This window comes from Gavialis gangeticus, unplaced genomic scaffold (genome assembly GCF_001723915.1).
Source record: "Gavialis gangeticus isolate Ggan-Ray unplaced genomic scaffold, GavGan_comp1, whole genome shotgun sequence".
NCBI classification, from domain to species: Eukaryota; Metazoa; Chordata; order Crocodylia; family Gavialidae; genus Gavialis; species Gavialis gangeticus.
The window spans coordinates 2,741,539-2,756,691 of record NW_017729033.1 but is presented as its reverse complement, the minus strand read 5'-3'; the positions used below and the strand labels follow the sequence as shown (position 1 = coordinate 2,756,691).

The following is a 15,153-nucleotide window of genomic DNA, read 5'->3' as shown; positions in this document are numbered from 1 at the left end:
AAAAAAAAAAAAAAAAAATCAACTCTATGTCTAAAAATGAAAATGCAGATTAGCATTGATGGCACCATCATTTTCTTCCCTTAAAAATTCAATTAAATACATTAACATTGAAAAAATATGGGAACCACCAAATTTTAAACAAAACAAACTAGATTGCAATGTTGCCCACTATGCTCAAGAAACCCATGCTAACAGCCCCTCCTTTCCAAGAGTTATTTCTCATGTGTTCCTCACAGGGTCCATCCACATGAGACGTTTACTGTGGAGCAGCCTAATTAGCTCCATAGTACTCTCACTGTGTATACGTGCAACCCTATTAGGCTGCAGTAGACGAATTAACTCTGCCATAGGCTAGTAGTTGTAGATACAAGTATTATCCCCTCCAGTGGCGTTCTTTAGAGTGCAGCACCGCACGTGTAGATACGCTGAGCCGGGTCAGAGAAGATCTGGGCTGTAGGCTGACCCCAGGGGCCGCCTCCCCCTGCCAGCCAGGGCTGCTCCAACCCAGTTCAACATACTGCAGTCCTGGGTGCACATGTAAATGCAGTGCCCAGGAGCAATAAACTCCAGTGCAATATGCGCTGGAGTTTATTGTGTCGCATTAATTTCACATGTAGATGTGCCTGGGGGCCAAGTCCAAAGCAATTACAGCCAGTAAAAAGATGTTCAGACATTTCGAGTAACTTTGAACTAGACTTCCAAATAAAAATTCTCCAAGCAAAAGTCATCTAAAGTGTCATCATTAACTACCACTACCAAATGTTGGCAAAAAAAGTTCTGAAATCCCATTCCAGCTTTCATTCCCATTTCGTCTGACCCCAGCGCTCTTTCCTGCCATGGCAGAGTGTCGGACTTGATGACCTGCTTAGGTCCCCTCCGACCCTACCAACTATGAAATAAATCCTTCATATCAACACAATAATTCTTATTAAATTCCAAATCACACAAAGCAAAATTGAAGGCTCCTAGGAGCTGCTCAGGCAGCACAGCCAAAGTCACCAGATAGGGCTGAAGGCTGCAGCCTTGCTTTCCCAGATTGCCTTGCAGGATTACAGTAATAGATAAGGAATCTCTAAAAAATTATTAACGTATCGATAAAAGCCAGACCTTCTGATGCTACAGCAGGGGTCAGCAATGTTTTTGGGCTGAGTGCCAAAAAACCCACAGACTCAACATGAAAGATGTTGGCATGCCAGGGGCAGATGGCGAGGAGCCTCGAGGGGCCCAATGCTTCTTATAGCAAAGCAGCTCCAGCCCCTTTGCCACTGTGCTCCCCGAGGCACGTGCATAGCTGCCGCCAGCAATGAACCAGGCCAGGGCTCTGGACCCCACTGCAGCTGCTCACAACTTCGCGGGTACCTGCCACAGAGCCCGGACTGCTCGCTACCTGCGGCAGGCTCTGGGCAGGATCCTGCTGCCCACCACAGAGCCTGCCCAGAGCCCAGACTGTTCGGAACAGGCGGCAACCAGCCCAGGCTCTATGGTGGGCAGTAGGTTCCTGCACAGAACCAGGGCTGGCTGTGGCATGTCAAGCAAAACCGCTTCATGTGCCATGCTCTGGCACATGTGCTAGGCGTTGCCAACCCGTCTGCTACAGCATAAGGAGAAAGAATGAGAAGGAGGAAGTGAATGGAGGTAGGAAAAGATGGGAAAACAATGTTGCGAGAGATTTTGCAGCCCTTGTTTTTTTCCCCGAGAGAAGAGGAAAAGAACTTGATTTTGTTTTAGGGAGACTTATCTGGTGATAGACGCCTGCCCTGTAACAACCCCCTCTAAGACACGCGTGTGACCATGCTGCAGATAAAGAACACCCACTAAGTTATCCACTCCATTTATCATGCAGCTTCAATCAACCCGTTAGGAAAGAACATTAGCATGCCCCTTTGTTGAGCCGATCACATACCTGGATCTCTCTTTTTCTATGCAGCTCAGCATAAGTAGCTTTAGGATACTCCACGCCCTTTCCTGTCCTGCTTCCCTGGCCCCAAATATCAGAGCGACTTTTCTGCTGACTGATGGTGAAATACAGGTGGGACAGTCTTGGTGACACGTGCACTCTTTCATGCCCAAAAGCCCTGATCAGCCTGGCAGTGTCAATGGTGGAAATGGAACTGCTCACCTCAGTCTGGGTAGCCATTTCTGTCTCTGTTTGGGACACCACGTCCGATTCAGAGGTGGTAGTAATTGCCACACTGCTGTGGTCGTTAGCAGGCTTGGTCTCCGAAGAGGTGTCACTCAAGGTATCCGAGTACTGCTGCTGTTCCAAGATTTGCTTGATGCGACTGATGGTTCTTTCTCCTGCCCTATATTTTCGAGATTCAGCCAGCCTTTTTTTATCATAACTGGTCTGTGACCTTTCCTCAGCGCGCAATGCATTCCTATGAGCGTCAGACTCATTCCTGTCCTGGAGTCTGATTTTCTTTTGTTCCCTTCCCTTAGCCCTCCCTCCAAAATTGCTCTCCTCCTTTGCAGGCATCAGGGTATGCCGAACAGGATTCTGGAGGACTCTTGCTAGTCGATCAAGGCGTTCCACTAAAGACAGCTCATTGCTCTGAACATTAGGGAGCGGGTGCTTCTTTTGGCGCTCTAAAAACTTGGCCCAGAGGTCATCTAAGCTGCCAGTGGAATCGGTACTCTGTTTCAGTGGGAGATCCTTCTTCTGCCTCACTTGAAAGCCAATCATTTGGCTACTTTGTGGTGGATAATCTCTGGCCTTCGTCTGGCCTGCTTGCCTTTTGTCATCTTGGATTATTAGCTCCTTCCGAGAAGCTTCATTGCCTGCAGGGGCGCAGAATTTGGATTCCCCAATCTTGCTGTAATCCAGCACTGCGGCTAGTGGTGCGAATTCATCTTCCTTGTCCTCTTCACAATAAAGAGGAGGTGGGCACTGGTCCTTTTCTGCAGCTCTCGTTCTCTGGAAGCAATCTCTGGAAGGAAGCACGCTGGGTCCAGTATCAGGATACCCCTCCAAGGACTCACTGTTTAAAAGGAAGTAATCCTCATGCTGCAGAGGCACTGGATGGTGAAGGTAGAACTGTGCTGACTTGAAGACGGAATGGGTTGTTCTTACAGCTTTCAAAGGATTTGCAGACTCTGGAAAAGAAGGACAGTGTGCTTTATTTCTTTTCACAATGGTGGCTTCTTGCTTCCTCATAAACAGTTTCAGGTACATAGGGAAATTTCAGGCCTAAGGCACCTCCTAAAACCACTTTCCCAAATAGGCTACATAAAGGAGTAACCTCACACATTACTAAATTGCAGCCACGTCTGGATGGCATTTCAACATTAACAATAGTACACAGAGGTCTGCGGATGATTTAGTGAAGGAGAACACCATGCCCAACAGAGGTTGCAGAAGGAATTTAGATAGGCCGTACTTAATTACCCAAACTGAAATTTGAGCAGGACGCCGAGGTTAATATTCATTCTTGTAAACAGAATCGTGAGATAATCAGCAAAAATAGCCAGAACCCTTTTTTTTTTTTTGTTTTTTTTAACCTTTCTTACCATATCTAATAGTACCAATGCCCCTTAGTGCCAGGCTGTGGCATCATTTCACTACTAATGTAGAAGAATACCATTTATCAGAGAACCAATGCCAATTCCTGGATCACAGTGTGGAAGACCTGGAGGTATTGCATATACTGGGCAGCCAAGTCTGACTGTAGTTAGCATGTAGGATTCAATGAGACTATTCAGTCCACAGTAGTGTAGCTTCAGGGAATTTATGCCAAAACAAATACATGCAGAGTGAGTTTCAAATAGGTGTACAAAGTATTAATTATAATCTTGCTTGTAATAAAAAGAGATTTTATATATGCATAATATGGTCTAGTGGGACTCAGTGCAAAGTCATTTTACAAGGTTATCTAATTTGTACTTTTTCTCCGACTACACATATTCCACCACCATGTGACATCAGATATTAGACAAAATGGACCTAGGGGCTGATGCAGTAAATGCCAGTTCTTACGTTCTCACTAGCAAAATGCCTGTCATGAATGGCAGGTGGGGAGGTGGGGGAAACACAGCCTGGCCCTGATCGCTTCTGCCTCCACCTGTATGCGTGTCTGCCAGTAAGGCTCCAGGCCGTGCGTGCACAGTTGTCCCAGAGCGTTATGGACAGACGCACGGACGGAAGTGCTACGGCTTTTATGATGTTAGATTCCTGACTAATGTCCCAACTGCAGGACATCCAGCAAAAATGGTTTAACCGCATGAATGTGAAGCAATGCATAGTCAAGACATAATCACTTTACCTTTCACAATAATGTTTTAGCTATACCCAGCAGAAAAAGCAGAGGACAAGGAGTCGGACCTAAACGCACATTTCTGTAGACGGTCAAGCTAAGCAGGGATTTCCTGCCTTTGGACTTACTGCAAACTGTCTATCCCCTATGTCAGGGGGGTCAAACACAGCTTGAAGGCCAGATCCAGCCCACAGAGCCTCTGTATCTGCCCCACTGGGCTACCAGTGGGCCCCAAGAAGTTGGGCAGCATGGGGGCATGGACTTGTGGCCCCGCTGGGCATGGCCATTGGCAGCAAGTTTGAATCACTGCTGCTGTCGCCCCTGGGCTAACTCCTGCTGCTGGACCCCAAGCTGCCACCACTGCAGTGGCCACTGAGACAACCTTCATACCCTGAGCTGGATCCAGCCCACAAGGAGCCCTCTGGTCTGGATCCAGCCAGGGACCCCAGGGAGTTGGACACCCCCACCCTACTCGATTTCTGCAAGTGTATGAAAGATGCATTTCATGGAGTAATAACCTTAAACTAAATATGGGAAAGTTAATACAAGATAAAAGAGCACTTTCACAAGGAGGCACATGACGAGTAGCTAACAGTAGTCAGTGAGGTTTTCAACACAGGTGAAAGAGGCTGCACAAATGGAATGGAATTAACTCTAATTAAACTCCCCTTCCCTGTCATTTCTCAAATGTTTTCAAGGAGCTATACCCCTCACCCCTTTAAAGAGGGAGGGAAGCTCATAGTTAGAGCTTAACACTGGGATCCAGGTCTCCTAGGTTTCAGTCCCGGCTCTGCCACCGGCTCAAGCGTAAGGGTTTTGGGGCAAGTCAGTCTCCGAGTTCCTCCCACCTGTACAACGGGTGATAACTGTTGGATAGACTCGAGGCCATGTACCCAACACCATCTTGCTAAGGCTTCAGCAAAACATTAGCTCAACAAAGCCTCGGCGTCTAGCAGATCTCCCTTCCACTTTATCTCCTTAGTTGAACAAGGTCTTAGCTTCTAACCAGGTTCCCCCTTTCCCTCTTCCTTCCAGATGGCTAACCTAGGCCCAGATGGGTTGCCAAAAATATAAGCAGGGATTTTCAAGGCCCTTGCACATCAGACCTGGAAGATAAGTCAAATGAGAAATCTTCTGGGAAGACAGGGAGGTTTAAAGAGAGGTTTAACCATAAAGAAATAACGGGCACGCATACCAAGATAGCAAAATAGAATACACCTATATGGGTGTCTATGTGGTCACTGGTTTATGATTAGTTTCTATAGTTATTCAAGGCATAACAAAGGCATAAGAGATGTAAATGTTCCACCATCATGCTTTGGATGTATACATCCCTGTGCACTTCCCCTCTGCCAGCCAGTTGAGTCAGATGGCTGACACTGATTAAAGTCTCTCTAGTTATACTCATATAATTTCTTTAAGTTTAATAAGTATTATGTGCAGAAAACTTGGAACAAAGCCTCACCCAGCAAGACTGGGGCCTAGCCAACCCAGCCCCTCGCAACGATAGCACACATCAAACTCAAGAAAGGCTATACAGCTTAGGGGGTTTTTTGCTGAGATCCCTAGATAACGATGCTAGGGCTGCACAAAGCATTATAACTCCTTAAACACCTCCTCATACATCTTACTTTCAAAATCTTTTATCTTTGTCACTTTTTGCATTCCCTTCCGTTTTTAATACAAAGAGAGGCAGCACAATCATAAATAGCACTCCCAAATACAACCTATATATAGTGAAGAAGGAAATCCACTCTCACCTCTTGCACGTACATTGTTACATATAACTTTGCATAGCAATTATTCTTTATCCTAAATTCTTACATAGGAAGCTGCCAACAATAGACCCAAAATCCCATAATGTACTGCTCTAATCTGGCACCATTCTTCCATTGGGCAGGTTACCTAGTATTTTTTTTCTTTCCAAGTTAGAAGAAATCATTTCTTCAGTTCATCATTCCTAACCCTGAAGCCTAACAGAGACAGTGGCTAGGAGGTCAGCTACTATTCCTTTCATGAGAAGGATGGCTTTATGTTGTAAGCCAGTGGTTCTCAACTTCTTTACACTCAAGGCAACCCCTTGATAGATTCAAGGCACCCACCGGAAAATGTCAGCTCCTAATTTTTCCCTTGATTTTTGAATACAGAAAAATAGAACAATTCTTCTGTTGCAAAGAACTCAGGAAGACCACAGCAGGGCAGAAGGGATTTGGACTCCTATTTGACATCTCGGGGTTTCTCTTGTGCATCACATTTGCACATTTAACAGTGCTAGCATTGTGCGACACTCCATGGCACCCCTGAAAGGATCTCAAGGCAACCCACAATGCTGCAGCACCCTGATTGAGAATCACTGTTGTAAGCCACCAGTAAATATTGCACACGCACACCCACATGCACTGAATACAGTAAAAATACAGGCGTAGGTCCCAGCTGTGCTTAACAAGTGAGCAAAATGAACATGGCAGGATCTATAACTGTGTTGCACACACCAATATCAGAAGCTAACACAGCATTTAACACAGCTCTACTCTCCAGGAGCAGAAAAGCTTCAAGGAACAAGCAAAACATTAAGAGGAATCCCCACTGCTGAATCAGTATGTACTTCAAGGAATTAATTCACCCCCGTCATCCTGCACTGTCTGCTCATAAAGGACAATCATAATTGCACTGAAGTAGTCCATAAACATCCATCCTATTAAACAGCTTCATTTAATGAGTTGATGTCATGCTAAAAGGAGAAAATGGGCTCCAAAGGAGTTGTCCATGTGCCTCTACCTATAAAAAGAGCAGGGAACTTGCAATTCAGGGCCTATTTTGCAACCTAAGTGTTTCTGGTCTTCCCCCCTCATTACTGACTATAATTACATTACCTCTTTGCAATAAGCTCCTCCCTTGTTTGTGACAATATGTCTTTCAAAATGCAACGCAGAGAAATACATGTCTCTCTAGTGGAATTAGTAGCCAAATGCAAGAGAAATGGTAGCCACTCCGTGATTTTGAACTTACAATAAAAATGCGGCAGTGGTAAAGTTGTCCTTTGGCCTCCAAGAATCAAACCTTTGTTTTGAAATCAACCAACCCACAAGTGAAGGCTGAGAGGGGATCTGGTGGCCGTCTATAAACTGGCCAAGGAAGATCAGCAGGCAATGGGAGAGTCCCTGTTCCCCCAAGCACTACTGGGAGAAATAAGGAATAATAGTCGTAAGTTGACAGAGAGTAGATTCGGACTAGACATCAGGAGGCACTACTTCACTGTCAGGGCAGCTAGGATCTGGAACCAACTTCCAAGAGAAGTGGTGCTGGCTCCTACCCTGGCAGTCTTTAAAAGGAGGCTACACAGACACCTTGCCAGGGTCGTTTGACCACAGCATCCTTTCCTGCCCATGGCAGGGGATCGGACTTGATGATCTGCTCAGGTCCCTTCCGTCCCGACCAACTATGAAATTACGAAACCCAAGCAGATGGGTTGAAAGGAGGGGGGAAGAGAAGTCCTGACACGTGGCTATCAACTGGAGTGAAATGTCACCACAGAGATGAACCGATGCCGGGCTGTGCCACATCGGGTCTCCCTAGATATCAACAAAAGGGCCATCAAGTCTGCAGAGCACCCGGTCAAGTTCTCATCATCACAAAACTGCTGTCTGCTTCAGCAGTCTCAGGATCCTTTTCCACGCTTGATGGAGAATCATACTTTATACTAGTGATGATTGGCGATCACTCACAAACTAGTACCTTTTATTGGATGACCTCAGAATACTTTATATACTTTAATTTGAAGGCCCCTGCATATGACCAAGTATTCTTAATCTACCAAGCAAGGCACGGACAGGTTCAGAGACTTGAATATAACCCTGTAATATCAGCAAGTACTAAGACTAAAAACCACAGGTCCCAATGGCTAGTCCTGTGTTCCTACCACACAATATCCCACAAGAAAAACAGAAAAGAAGAAATGCATGCCATCTCATTACCTGTATCAGATTCTTGTGGTGCCATTTTTTCTTTTCCCCAGGCTAGCTTGGGCTCAGGCCTCTTACTGTAGATACCCTCTTTGTGTTTAATAGCTACGGCTGGAGGACTCTCTTCTCTTGGCCCCAGTACATTCACTGGAAATTTTGGAGGGACGGCATCATTCGATCCTACAAAGAAAGCAAGCCATGCAATCATAGCTCTAGTAATGAGGAAGAGGTTAAGAGAAGAAGCAGCAGGAAGACATTACACCTTCCAGAACAGGCCAGACTCAAACTTTAATCATGAAGTAAATCAACAAAAGGCAACTAAGCACACAGAGGAGTTTGATTTACCATCGAATAAGGAATGATCAGCAGAGCACCCAGCTGATTGTTCATGATCACAGTTGTCCTAACAAAGCAGTACATGAGAAAACTGAATTAGCCACTTATTACTATGCTGCTTTTTACTAGGTCTTTGATCCCAGCATCACAAGGTATTTCATGATGAGGCATGCAAGTATTACAGCCACTCTACCAATGGGATAGGAGGCACAGTTAGGTTATTCAGACAAGCCATTTGGGGACCTGAAAACAGGCCCAAGAAGTCCATATTCCCTCCTGCTGAGCCCATATTAAATTGTAGATATTTTTGCTGACTGATAGACACAGAAATTTTCTCCGCTGAATACAAAGTGATGGAGAAAATTGGTAGCATACAAAACAGCAACTAGAGGGATTTTTTTCCCCCCAGTTTTATTTTTTCCATGGCAGGGGGTCGGCCTCGATGATCTGCTCAGGTCCCTTCCGACCCTAGAAACTATGAAATTATATAAAATGTTTACCTTTGTGCAAGCTCCAGACAAAAGGTTCAAGACAGCAATACATTTTTACAGCAGGACTCCCTTAGTGCCATGTTCCCGTGTCATAACAATTGGAAAGCCTAAAAAGGCAACTCACTGGTGTATATTCTTTGTCAGCTCTGCATGGTTACATTCAGAAGTCATTTAATTCTGTTTCCTCCACTCCTGTGCAGTTTATTTTAAAAGCCTGAGGTGCTTCAGGTCAACATGGCATCTGCATAGTTTCTGCAAAACCAGCATATTGCATCTGCCTCTCTCTGCCCCGTAATAGTTCAGAGACATTACAGCATCATAAAGCAAACCGAATTGGAAACAGGAAAGACCAACAAATTTGGAACCTCAAGTTCCACTCCTGCTCCAGTAATTATATAGATACAAATAACTACAGATGCAATTTTGAATCTACCAGTAGTACCCAGCACAGTTAATGTGACTAACATCCTTATTTACTCAACTGTACCCACACAGCAGGGAGATGGACCATTTTTGCGACAGTAACTGTGTCCACAAGTGCCTGTATGTCAAAGGGAAGCCCAGCTTGATGCCAACCTAGAAATTAGGTCTATCATGTCTAAGATGCATGTGTTGCTAGTGACAATATTTCAAGAGAAACAGGGCAGTGTTGATAAATCATGCGTTATTTGCCTCTCTAACCTCAAAAGTAGTAGTTTGAAAAATTTCAAACCAGAAATAAAACATTTTATATTTAAGCCTATAATGAAGTCGCTTAGTGTGCTCAAACTTTTTGGCCAGTGGGCTGCATAGGTGGTGGGCAGTCCACCCACAGGCTGGATCTGGCTGGTGGTGCTGATCCGACACATGGCACAGGAATGGCAGTGATCCATCCAGCCATGCGGAGAGAGGCAGGGGGGCAGATCCAGGTAGACCCAGCCCCAACCTGGCCCCATGAGTGGGAAAGGAAGCTGGACCCAACCCCAACCCAGTCATGTGGGAGTCGGGGCAGGGACACGAGGTGGTTCAAGCCAGCCCCACAGTCATCTTCTTCATCATGTCTCCAGTCCAGCCTTCCAATATGGTCTGCTCCCAATATTCTGCACCAGCCGCTGCTTCTGGTGTTGGTGCTGCCAGACCTTGTGGGGTGCGTTGTGGTGCTACAGGGCATCTTCATGGTTTGCCTCTCCTGACAAACACACTGGTTGGTTGCATAGAGATGCTATGATGTCATGAGAAAGTTGCATCTGCCAAGACCCGCTCTCAATCTCCCCGGCAGTGGGGTAGGGGGAGGAAAAGGGGTAGGGGAAGAAGGGGTCAATGTGGCCCAGCTCTGATATGCAAGGAGGCTTGGGGTTTGGGAATCTGGCAGCAGGGGAGGGTGGCCAAATTTCCCTACCCACAGGGAGCCCTGTGGGCCACATGTTACAGCTCCGTGGGCTGCATTTGGTCATGGGCTGGAGGTGGAGCAGCCCTGTTCTAGATCATGCATTTGGTACCTTTCTTTAATGCTTAGCATCACACAACACTTCAGAATGCATCAGTAACGAGATGCATCAAAAGGGAATGTGCCAGAGGAAATATAAAAGTGGGGAATTGGATTAGAAGGAAAGAGAGAACTGGTGGGGAAAATTATATAATCCAAAACGCAATTCCTGAGAGAAAAAAGAACTAAAAGAAAAATCTATCAGCAATTGTGAAACTCTTGAGCAATGCAGTAGGAATAGATCAAAGTAATAACATCTCTTTTTAACTAAAGAATTCAAAGTCGTATCCTTCAAGTCCAAGCTTTTACACTGTTGTGTTATATAGCCAAAATACAAGCAGCATAAATATATAGGACGAATTTCTATTCTTAGTCACGCACTACGGATCTGCGCAGAATAACTGTTGAAATCAATGCAGTTACTCTAAATGCACATGGTTTAAAACAGAACTGAATCGAACAGACAAGAAAATGTTTTGCAAAATATTACGCACATCTGGCCCAACTGACTACAACCGCGCTATGCTTGAACCTCAGAAGAGACTTTGGCTCGGCTTTGTAAAAGTTCGGAGAAATGCAAATACCTGAGTGAGAGCTCTCAATAGTGGTCTCTGACCTGACGGGAGATATTCTGGGTGCTTCCTTTGGATGGGGAACGTAGTACATCTCTCTGCTACCAGAAGGCTTGTATGGCACCAGTAAAGGCTGATCTGCACGTACTGAAAGCAGCATAGGAAACAGAAATCAAAATGCAATGCTGTAATACAACTTCTGTAATACAAAGGCCAACACAAATCCCAGAAAATGGGCTGCCTAGCTTGTGATCAGTATGCAGGTTGACTATTTCCCTAAAGAATACGCTCATTAAAGAATCAGCAGATAAGCACCTACCTGCTGTTTAGAGGGCTGACCTGATTAATAGCTAGATAAGATGGCTTAATAAGCCACAATTTCTCTTAAAGACTAATAAAATTTGTGACTGAAACCACCACTAAGAAAATAAAACACACTACTTACATGCCAACATTGCTCACAGTGAAATCGTATATCTATGTTATTATAGGCACTTGCCCGATTTAGGTCAATAAATACAATGTGTTGTTATGCTGAAGCTACTGAAGGATTCGGCTTGCTGCAGTTAACAAGTACTGGAAGATTTACTGCTTCCTAACAATACAGATAACAAGCCATTATTCATGTAGGACTCCCATTTCAATTGAGCTGAAGGTGTCTGCATAAAGAATCTTTCTTCAGCACTGTATGACTTCCTGAGATTATTTTACGCGCATCTCAAGAGACAGCCAGAGCCTAGGCAAAGAAAATTCAATAGACGCTATGTCTGCAGACACTGCTAATGTATAACAGCCCTCTTTGGTGTGAGGGGTGTAAATTTGCACCTGACTGCATGGATGGGGGTAACGCACCAGGGGAGGTCTATGCTGATTATATATCAGTACTAGCACATTTGCTCTCAACAGCTGCATAAAGCCCGTCCCACCAGCATTTAGGCACCAAGTGCACTTCTCTTCCACCCTGCTCAAGTCCCTGAAAACCAGCTAAGGCAAAAGGTGGTAGGTCCTCCTCCACACTGCTCTCCTGCGATCCTATCTTAAAAGCAAGATGACCGTGTATGACAAAAAGTAGATGTATTCATGGCTTTTCTGGATGGAACAGAATAGCACTTGGGCGTTTTAAGTTGTGTAGACCCTAGTGAATAGCCAGGTCACTCCTTTCCTGGCCCCAAAAGATCTTTAATATGCATCGTTTTAAATTCCAGGATCAAATATCAAAGTTGCTCAGTGGTCCTATTTCCACATTTCTTTAAAAAAAGTTTTGTTCTCATGCTAAAAAGACAAGAAACTAAACTCCTGACTTGGCAAAGTTGGGTGGGGAAAAAGGGGCCAGAGATTCGCGGAAGATGCACTGAATTGCTCACCAGCTGGCCTGTGGGACGAGAAAATCTGGTTCTGAGATGAAGCGCCAAGGCTGGGGATTCTGCGTGCCTTCTGGCGAGAGGATACGAGGGCAGGGTTTTCCTCCTCTTCTGTACTAACATAAATCTCTGCTGAAAACGTTGTCTTTTCAGGGCTTTCTGTTGTGATCTGAGTAATGGCATCAGATGTTGTTTTTCCAGTCTGTGCAGAAACCAGGGTCCTGAAGCTATCCTGCACGTTACGTCCACTTGTATCCAGACCTCTGGTGTGTGCCTCCCTCAAGGAGGGGCCTCTCTGGCTGCTTTCCAGGGGCACACGCTTTATATCGTGTGCTAGTCCTGGTGTGCCTGGAACAAAGGGATGCACAGGAGATGGAGGTGATAAAGATCCTGGCCTTGGGAAGTATGAAGACCTTTGATCCACTGGAACAAGTTCAGCGGTTGGTAACTTTGAGACAGGCTCTAACGAAGTTTTTGGAGACCTTACAAGTGTTGGCTGAACATCACTCTTAATTCTGTCGTTAAACCTTGTTTCTGCTTCAGCTCTGAGGTTACCGCATGGCTCTGAAGTAGCACATTTTGGGGAGAGAGTTATACGGACACAAGACAAAGCCTTTCTTGTTGGAGATGAAGGGGATACCGGCATGGTGGCCAAAATCTGATCTGGGGAGGGACTGTCCATCCCATTACCATGTCCTGTCTCCGTATCTGTCTGATGGAGAGAGAATATATCAAATGGAAGCTTATCCTCCTTCTCTATCAAATTATTATGGCCTTTAAGCAAATGAGCTTGTGGGCTATAAACTGGATCTTCTGTAAACTGGGCTTGGCTGGAGGGACTCGTCTTTCCCTGCTGATAAAAACTCATGGGGACGGGTTCATTCAACGTATTTGATTCTTGATTAAATTTCTTATCACAATCAGCCACAGAAAGTCTGGCATTAAGCCTGCCCAGCCCAACAGCATCTTGAGCAGAAGTCTGAGCTGCTTCAAAACTAGTTGCCACAAGGCTGAAACATGGGTCAGGATATATGGATTTAGACTCTTGGGCTTGGTCTTTCCCTTGATAAGCTCCAGGTTTGGCAACACCAGTGACCACATGGCGAAAACTGTCTTGGTCTGCAGTAGGCTTAACACCACTAGCTAGAGTGCAAGTGGCTGTTGGACTTGAAGGACACGACATAGAAGTTTCTAGCTGTCGCTTTTCAAGTTGCTGCTTTTCAATGCTAGTAGATCCAACTTGCAATGGTATTACACCACAAAGAGCATCTTCAGTGAGGCTAGTACCAAGGACAGGAGACGAGGAACGTTTTCTGGATGCAAATGTGATGGAGGTAATCTGTTTAGCAATTTCTGCAGATGGTTTTTCTACAGATAGCTTCTTCTGAGCTGGAAAAGGCACTTCCTCTTCTGTTTGTGCATTAGAGGCATCCACCAATCTCATCAAACACGCATCCACATCTTTACGTAAGGGGGTAAGCTCAATACTGATATCAGAGGGATTAGTTGCCAGGGTGTGAAGCTGGTTTGGGATTTGTGCTTGAAAGGTATCCAAAGCTTTAAACTGTGTATTACTCGATAGTGAATAATCAGGTGAGTCAACTGTATATACTGGCATGACCCATCCTCCATATGACTCTGAAGGCTCAAGTTCAAAATCCTGCATCTGGTTGTCAATTTGCTTCTGTTCGCTATGTGGAGAGGAGAAATGTTCAGGGTAGTGCTTCTGATTATGGCTGTGACTGGGTATAATGTCTGAGCTGTTTCCCCACGAATCCTGAAAAGGCAAAAAACACAGATTCTTGAAAAAAAAGGTGTACACATCTATAATCAGGACCAGAGTTTCAATATTCAGACAAATACTAACATGAGAAATAAGTTCTGCTGTCATAGAGGAAAACGCACACTTCGGAGTAAAACTGCCCATAGGACTGTAAGCAGGGACTTGCCTCCACATGTGCCAGGTACATAGCTAGTGCCTTTTCAGTCCCACAACATACCAAACCCCAGTGGTGAAGCTCATAAAAAGGTTTTTCCAGTTTTTACAACATTTAGGTTTTCCCGAGATAGGCAAGGGGAAAGTGGTAAGTGCTTCTCGACAATCAGGAACTTGCTCACTTTATTCACTATTATCTGGTCTCCCACATGCCCACCCCTCCACTGGTTCGTTTCATCCGCAGCTTGGCATAAACCTAGATGGTAAAGTCTTCAAGACAGTCTTTTTAACTTTTTGTTCATAGGCTGATCAGAGTGGAAGGGATCATTTGGGCCACTGAGTCAACTGCCCCTGCACAAACACAGGCTACGCTATATCTAAACCATCCTAAATAGATGTCTTTCCAGCCTGCTCTTGAAAACCTCCAATTCAAAAGTACCCACAACTTTCCTGGGGCAACTTGTCCCACTCTTCTACTGGTCTTGTAGTTAGAAAATTTGCCCTAACCCTGTTTTTCCACAGTTCACATCTGTGCACCGCCTTCTGTAGCAAGGGAGCACACTGTTTCTCAAGTCATCTTTGCAGCAACCTTTCAAACTTTGGGAAGCTGCCATCATGCTCCTTCTTAATCACCCCCTCTTGTCAGCACGGAGGTGGAAAAGGATCTGGGAGTCATTATTGACTCCAAGATGAACATGAGTCGGCAATGTGGGGAGGCGGCTAGGAAGGCCAACTGCACCTTGTCGTGCATCCACAGATGCATCTCGAGCAGGTCCAAGG

The 15,153-nt window shown here is 45.2% G+C and overlaps 1 protein-coding gene across 7 annotated transcripts in view; it reads right to left on the bottom strand.

The window, feature by feature from the left end:
• Nucleotides 1–15,153, bottom strand: part of ALMS1 (ALMS1, centrosome and basal body associated protein) — a 123,223-nt gene that overhangs the window by 44,587 nt on the left and 63,483 nt on the right. For 6 of the 7 annotated variants that reach the window (XR_002099266.1, XM_019526319.1, XM_019526320.1 and 3 more), the window contains exons 8-11: nt 12,441–14,214; nt 11,089–11,223; nt 8,225–8,392; nt 1,904–3,093 (exon numbers count right to left, since the gene is read on the bottom strand). Coding sequence is in view for 6 of the 7 variants with exons in the window: in XM_019526319.1 (XP_019381864.1) it covers nt 1,904–3,093; nt 8,225–8,392; nt 11,089–11,223; nt 12,441–14,214 (3,267 nt within the window). In the remaining variant the exon portion in view is untranslated. The remainder of the gene's footprint in view (nt 1–1,903; nt 3,094–8,224; nt 8,393–11,088; nt 11,224–12,440; nt 14,215–15,153) is intronic. The other variant, XM_019526324.1, reaches the window with a different exon arrangement.